Source organism: Sphaeramia orbicularis, chromosome 1, assembly GCF_902148855.1.
Source record: "Sphaeramia orbicularis chromosome 1, fSphaOr1.1, whole genome shotgun sequence".
Classification (NCBI taxonomy): domain Eukaryota; kingdom Metazoa; phylum Chordata; class Actinopteri; order Kurtiformes; family Apogonidae; genus Sphaeramia; species Sphaeramia orbicularis.
This window is the reverse complement of record NC_043957.1, coordinates 26,488,516-26,496,177: the sequence shown is the minus strand read 5'-3', so window position 1 is coordinate 26,496,177 and position 7,662 is coordinate 26,488,516. Positions and strand designations below refer to the sequence as shown.

The following is a 7,662-nucleotide window of genomic DNA, read 5'->3' as shown; positions in this document are numbered from 1 at the left end:
TTGACAAGCTTTAAATCGTGCATTAATCGTTTGTAGGCCTACAGTGAAATCATCCACTTATCACTAGTAGAATTACTCATTAATTGTAGTTAAATTGATGACTTTAAGGGGCTTGTAGACTACTGAAGTACTACCATATTCTGCTATTGTATAGTTCTACTGCACTAAGTCTTAGAAATATGTACATTTTACTCCACAACTTAACCATCAACCTTCATGTTAAAGGTTTGGGATAAAGTGAGTCCCATAATGCAGAGGGTTCAAACTCGTTTTAGTTTAGGGGCCACATACAGACCACTAAATATAAAACAGTAACCTATAAATGATGTCAACTCCAAACCTTTCTGAATGTTTTAGAGTGAAAAATACAAAATGACATAATTAAAATGTTTACATCTACAAAGTATCCTTTAAAAATGTGATTAACATGAACTACCATGAACAGTCTGAATTTTCTTAACCCATAAAGACCCAAAGATTTATCACCGACCAAAAGCGTCTACTGATCTAAATGGTTAAATACCACTGCATCCACTAATCCTATCAATCCATGTAAATAATTGGTGGAAAATGCAATTTGTCATCTTTTCATGGTCATCAGATATGACCCATTTGAACATTCAGAGGCTACGTAGTGTACGTGGAAACACCATCCTCTTCTACAACATTGATTCACCAGTAAAAGCCATGGAGCTTGATTAATGACAGTAGATGGAAATACTTGATTTATGTTTAGTTAATGATAAAGTTTACTGAAAAAGTCACTTTTTCTGCAGTTCTCTCTGTTTCTGATGGAATAAACCCCAACTTTAATCTGAGTTTTTATGAACATCTACTTGATCAGTAAATTAAATACAGAAAAATATCTGATTTATACTAATTAATTGCATAATGCAGAGGATAATATTATAATAAATGGTGATAAATCACTTAAGAAAGGTTAGATGTAGAGGAAAATTTCTTTTTTTTTTTTTTTTTTTTTTTTGCAATTTTTAACAATATTAATGTTCATATTCTATTAGTTGTGAAAAGAATGCATGGTGCACAGTCCCTGAATCATCCAACATCATAACATTATTTTTTTGCGATCCCAATGAAGAAATTAACATCTGCCTTTCTCAGACAGTAAAAAGTGCTTTTAGGATGATTTAAAAAAAAAAACATTATTGAATAAAACAGTGTTATCAGTTTTAAAAAAAACTACATGCATGACCTGCAATATCACAATACTACTTTTTCAGTATACAAACAACAGAGCAAAATACCCTTGTGAATATAGAAATAAAACAAACAGAAAAAACAAAAACAATAAAGACCTAAAAATGTCGATACAGTACTTTTTAATATTCATACAGTATCATGAAATGAAATATCATGATATATTGCAGAACCGATATTTTCTTACACCTTTATTTACACCGCAGCACTTTCACTTCAGTCTCTTGTTACTTTTCCTGACCTAAATGATTTAAATACTTCTTCCACCACTGTCATTTATATCACACCATTTTACAGACTGGTTATGATTCTGATGCAGCAGCTTTCATTTTTATCTGACACAACGTCTCGGACAGAAGCTACTGCTACATCACATTGATTCAGGAATAGAACAGAGATTATATCACATATCAAAAGCATCTAGTTAAAGTTTACATCTATTATGTTATCTGATGTATCCCAAGGGCCACTGCAGAAACTAAGAGAAGCAACGTGACTTCCTGGTTGAACCAGTTTTAGCCTTCGTTTATAATCTCCAAAGTAAATCTAGGTGAAGCGTGTTACAGCCTGTAATAATAAACATGTTACAGGTTTGTCCGATCAGAATTAATTTCCAAAACTAGTCCATGTTTCCAGTCCATGTTGAATATTAATGACTAAAATACTTTTTCTAAATACTTTTTGTGATATACACTTCATGGACAAAAGTATTGGGACATGTTGAATTCAGGTGTTTCTTTTCTAACAGGGCTCTGGGATACAAAACAATAATGACAAATGCTATAATATAGTTTTATATTGTGATAAATAACATTGTATTGGTTAGTTTTGTTTAAATTGTTATCTTTCCTTCCAAAATGCCTCAAAGATGGTTTTTGCTTAATTTTTCTCAACATTGATTTAGTTATTTTTTATCTATGACTATGATTTTAAATGTTCTACTTCTAAATTTCTAAAATATTTTTCATGCTCTGACTGTAAATAATAATTTTCTACCACAACTAACCAGCTGCTTTCTTCATATCTCACTTAAGAAGAAAAATCTCCCATTAAACTTTAAGGAGATGTTGACATTTATAAACTATATGGACAAAAATATTTGGACACATCATGGCTGTATGTAAGATGTCCTGTTCAGGCTGATTTGAGATAAAAACATTAATATATTTATTATATATTTTTCTTCACATCTCACTTAGGAAGACAAATCTCCCATTAAACTTGAAGGAAATATTGAAATATCTAAAACTATCTCTGAGGCATTTTGGAAGCAAAGATAACAATTTAAACAAAACTAATTAATGCAGTGATATTGTGACATTTGTCATCATTGTTTTGTATCCCAGACCCGTGTTCGAAAAGAAACACCTGAACTCAACGTGTCCCAATACTTATGTCCATATAGTGTAGGTTAAGGATTTGGAACTCAGACTTATACAGATGATGTAAAAGCAGTTTGTATGAATTATTTTGAGATGTCTATTCATGAATTTGACAAATATACCAGAACCACTGTTTGGAACTATACTCTAATGTGTCTGACGTTGCTCTTTTCCAGGCTTTCTCTCAGGTTCTGGGTGTTGTAGCTCAAAGTGTGGCGAGTGGCCTGAATGTGCTCTTACAGTACATTGCACACTTTTTGCAAGCAGCCGGATTCCAAGGTAAACTTCAGCATCTGCTTGAAATCTACCTTTCATTTAATGCAGTAGTCATTTCAGTCTGTTTTTGGATGCCCTTTATGGATATTTTGGATATACTGCACATTTGTATGCAGTCCAATTTGTTTTAAATGTAGGTTAATTTTGATTTTGTACCTCAGTTGAATATTTCAGTTATGGGATTCGTGTATTTAAGTCATGTCATATCTGCCTTGTTCGTTTTTTATTCACTAAAGGCAACAGAAATATGTCACTGGTCTACAAGTAAAAAAAAAAAACCCTCCAGAATAAAAGTAGGGAAACTTTACCTAGTTTGAGTCTCTAATAAATGTGAATTTAGTCCAAATGTTGGTTTTCTGTAGTTTCACAAATACAGTCTATGGTCTAAATGTGAAATAGTGTGAATTAATGATAGAACTGGTTTTAGAATGTTTGCGACAGAGCAAAACACTGTCTGTACATCACAATACATTCACTTTATAGGTTCTTTATACGGGAACATTTTGAAATCTATTGGATAAATGTACATAAGGATAGATAGATAGATAGATAGATAGATAGATAGATAGATAGATAGATAGATAGATAGATAGATAGATAGATAGATAGATAGATAGATAGATAGACGTGTAATAAGACTTTATCATACATTGAAAACGTCAGCTAAACAGCACTTTGGTCATTTGGTTTACATTCATCTTATTAAAGTATGTAAGATTTAAGACATTTAATCAGAAAAGAAGACAATTTCTTAAAAATTGTAGACCAGTGTTAGTTTTATATGTTTAAAAATGTCTGCCGAGAAATGGTTTTTCAGTAGGTGCCAATTAAACTATCATTAAACACATTTAATACTAAAGCTACAATGGAATATACAGAATATACAATGGTTTCATTAATTGCAGTTATTTGTAAGACAATTAATGATCAACTTAAATTTCAACAGTTACCTCAGTGCTTCATGCAAACCAACAAACAAATGTATTTGTCAGAAGGTAAAGTGACGACTAAATACATTTAAATGAATATACATGTGGGAATACAAGCTATCCCATGATCCCACACTGCATTACATCATCTAAATGTGTGTTTTTATCTTGATTGAGAGACTACCTCTTTAGCTCACCAGCTGATAGGCCATGACCTATTATGAAGGTGCTGTGTCCGGCGTCGTCTTCGTTATTGTTGTCATCTTCATTACTAAATCATTGTAACATCTTCTCTGACAAAACTCCTGGTCAGATTCATTTCAAATTTTATATGTGGCTTCCTTGGGACAATGTCTACAAAGTTTGTCCACAGTTTTGGGAAATTTTGATTTTGGAAATTTTGAGAAATTTTTTAAATATACAAAATGTACCTTTCCTTATAATGTTCCATATTTTGATGGTTTATAACATGGAAATGGTTACAAATATCATTATAGTTACTATTGAGCACTGATAGGAAGTCATATATGGACTTTCATTTAACCCATAGAGACCCAAACATCCATCACTGATCAAAACAATCTACTGATCTAACTGTTTAATACCTGTTGATCCATTAATCCTATCAATACATGAAAATAATTGGTGTAAAATGCAGTTTTGTTATCTTTTCATGGTTATCAGATATGACCCATTTGGACGTTCAGAGGCTCCATAGTGAATGTGAAAACACCGTCATCTTCGACAACATTGATTCACCAGTAAAACCCATGGACGTGGATCAGTGACAGTGGATGGAAATGCTTGGTTTATGTTCAGTTAATGAAAAATTTACTGAAAAAGTCACTTTTTCTGCGGTTTCCTATATAATAACCCTCAACTTTAATCAGAGGTTTTATGAACATCTTCATGATCGGTAATTAAAGACAGAAAAATACCTGATTTACACTACCAGTCAAAAGTTTGGACTCACCTGTTTTTTCTTTATTTTCATGATTATTTACATTGTAGATTCTCACTGAAGGCATCAAAACTATGAATGAACATATGGAATTATGTAGTTGAAAAAAGAGTGACATAACTCTAAGCATATTTTGTATTTTAGATTCTTCAAAATAGCCATATTTTGCTTTTATTACTGCTTTGCACATTCTTGGCATTCTCTCGATGAGCTTCATGAGGTAGTCACCTGAAATGTTTTCCAAAAGTCTTGAAGGATTTCCCAGTGATGCTGAGTTCTTGTTGGCCATCTGTGGTCCATCTCATACCATTTAAATGGGAAGGTGAGTCCAAACTTTTGACTGGTAGTGTATAGTGATAAAATGCAAAATACAGATGGTAATATTATAATAAATGGTGATAAATCTCTTAAGAAAGCTTCGATGTAGAGAACATTTCATTTGGTAACTGACACATAAGTAGCGCTGGGTCTTCATGGGTTAATTAGTTGAGTTGTCCTCCATTGAAAGTACCACCCACTTCTATTGGGAGATTGATCTCCTGCATCAACACCACAGGACTCTAACATAGCGGCAAAACCTGACAACTTCACAAATTCAACTTGGTATCAATTCTTGATTGAACATGCTGGTGAGATACAGAGCCATTGGTCCTTTTTTTTTTGTCAGTATTGTTAATATGACCATGTTCTTGGTTTCCGCAGTGGGTTCCCCCGTCAGAGTTACGTCCAGTGGGGTGGTCTTTGTTGTCCAGTGGATCCTCGTCGCCCTCATCTGCTACTGGCTCATCTCCCTCACCTTCCAACTGGTCGCTTCCACCCTGCGGCGGGCGCTGTGGCTGCTGAAAATAGGTGTGGCTTTAGCCTGTTTCGCTCTCATCCTGCGGGACCACAGTGTCGGCACGGAGACCATGGCCGTCCGTTTGGGCGTCCTGGTGTGTGTCTGTGTCCTGTTGGGTGTTGGGACATGGGATGGACCCGGTGTGGCTGATAAAACCGCCCACCTGGAGGAGCAGGTGAAAACTCTGGAGAGACGCTTAAGAGAGATGGAGCACTGGAGGAGGACGGACGAGTGACGGACGGACCTACTCTACTGCCTTTACACTCTTTTTTTTATATTAAGTCAAATTATGGACTTTTTGAGGACTAGTCTCAAACTTTTATTAGATGTTATGTTAAAACTAGGGATGCACCAATGTTTAAAATAACTGCCTGGCTGATAGGTGATGACTATACTAATGTTTTTGATGTTGTCTGTTCCCCTTTTTGTGCAGGGAAAACAAAGAAATCAGTTTAAAAGTCTTTCAGCTCATCACGCTACTGTTGAAAGACTCAGAAAGATTCAGCCTAATTTCAGAAACAAGCTGCAGTGTTTGACAGTTTTTTAGCCTCACTGGACAAAATTTCCACATCTGTTTCAGCAAATTGTAATTCAAGTGGTCTTAGAGGGTCTTCAAAGGCTGGACTTTTACACAGTGAACCTGCATTCCGGAATCAAAGGGGCAGTGATGCAGTTGGGCGTATAGTGCGCATATGGACACACTGGCATGGATTAGGGTGGATGATGCGGCTTTCTGCCACGGGGGAAATTGGCATGTAGCTGTGGCACCCGCAACACCCCTGGCATGAAGCCGTGGGCAGCTGCCGCAGAATCCGTGCCAGTGCCTCCAGATGCACTCGCTGTCTCTCAGGCGCTGGGGTCCCCGTCATCAAAACATCACACCTTGGTTGCAGAACAAGAGGTGTTCCTTTTACATGCGTTCCAGAATCATGATTCCACCTTTATCATGGCTCTGTTACTACCTCCAGAGGTGTTACAAAGCCGTGATAAAGGTGAGACCAAATTTTACACCATTTTGTTTATGCAGACGTCGTTCCGGAATAAAGGCAAAATATTCCCGTAACAGAAGTGCTGTGTAAAAAGGCCTCATGATTATATTAAATGTTCTAACTCTAAAACTTCTAAAATATTTTTTTTGTGTTCTAACTAAATAATAATTTTCTACCATAACTATCTACTTTCTTCACATCTCACTTAGGAAGAAAACTCTCCCAATAAACTTTAAGGAAACATTGAAATATTAAAAACCATCTCTGTGGCGTTTTGGAATCAAAAATAACAATTTAAACAAAACTAACCAATGCAATACAATGGTATTTATCACAATATAAAACTATACTATGTCTTTTGCCACTGGTTTTGTAGCCCAGACCCCTGTTAGAAAAGAAACACCTGATGTGTCCCAATACTTTTGTCCATATAGTGTCTGTAGTCTTTGGATTTGGAGTAAGATGATGGAGCTGCAGACAGATTTACCGCTGACTTCAGCTCCTGCAGCTTTGATACAACACAACATGTTAAACATCAGCCTCTGATGTTCCGCTCATATACTGGTGCATCCCTGGATAAAGTGATAGCATGTTACTTTCATTTTATTGTATTTGTTGTTCGTAATCGTAACCTGACGTCAGAATGTGTTTCAGGATAAGGAAAACAAAACCTGTTTACGTCCAATTCTTCACCGTCCTTTTACCACACAAACTTAGAATTGTCAGAAGAAATGAACTCTATCCTCTTGTTATAATTAGAAAACATTGCAGGACTTGTTGGCTTTATTTTCTTTGTAATTCATCCATAATCTGGTAACCCAAAGGTGGTTTTATCAGATTCTTGCAGTGACTGTATATGGTACATTCCTGAGCTTTCATCATAAAATATGCAAATCAAAGACATTATCTCCTAAGTCCATTGTGGATTGTTTCTGGAAGGGAAAAGGGAATGCTTCCTTTTTAGTTTCCATTGTGTTAAAGCGATGCATTTTACCAATCTGAGGGCTGGTGTTAGGAAAATCTACACAGGAGTTTTTTCTGGTGGTTTTTCTGTTGTACAGTAAATATT

The 7,662-nt window shown here is 35.4% G+C and overlaps 1 protein-coding gene across 1 annotated transcript in view; it reads left to right on the top strand.

The window, feature by feature from the left end:
* tmem109 (transmembrane protein 109) overlaps positions 1-6,847 on the top strand; it is a 7,204-nt gene extending 357 nt beyond the window's left edge. Inside the window, exons 2-3 of the mRNA XM_030133496.1 lie at positions 2,777-2,879; positions 5,469-6,847. Coding sequence (XP_029989356.1) covers positions 2,777-2,879; positions 5,469-5,839 — 474 coding nt within the window. The 3' untranslated portion in view covers positions 5,840-6,847. The remainder of the gene's footprint in view (positions 1-2,776; positions 2,880-5,468) is intronic.
* Positions 6,848-7,662: the final 815 nt, after the last annotated feature.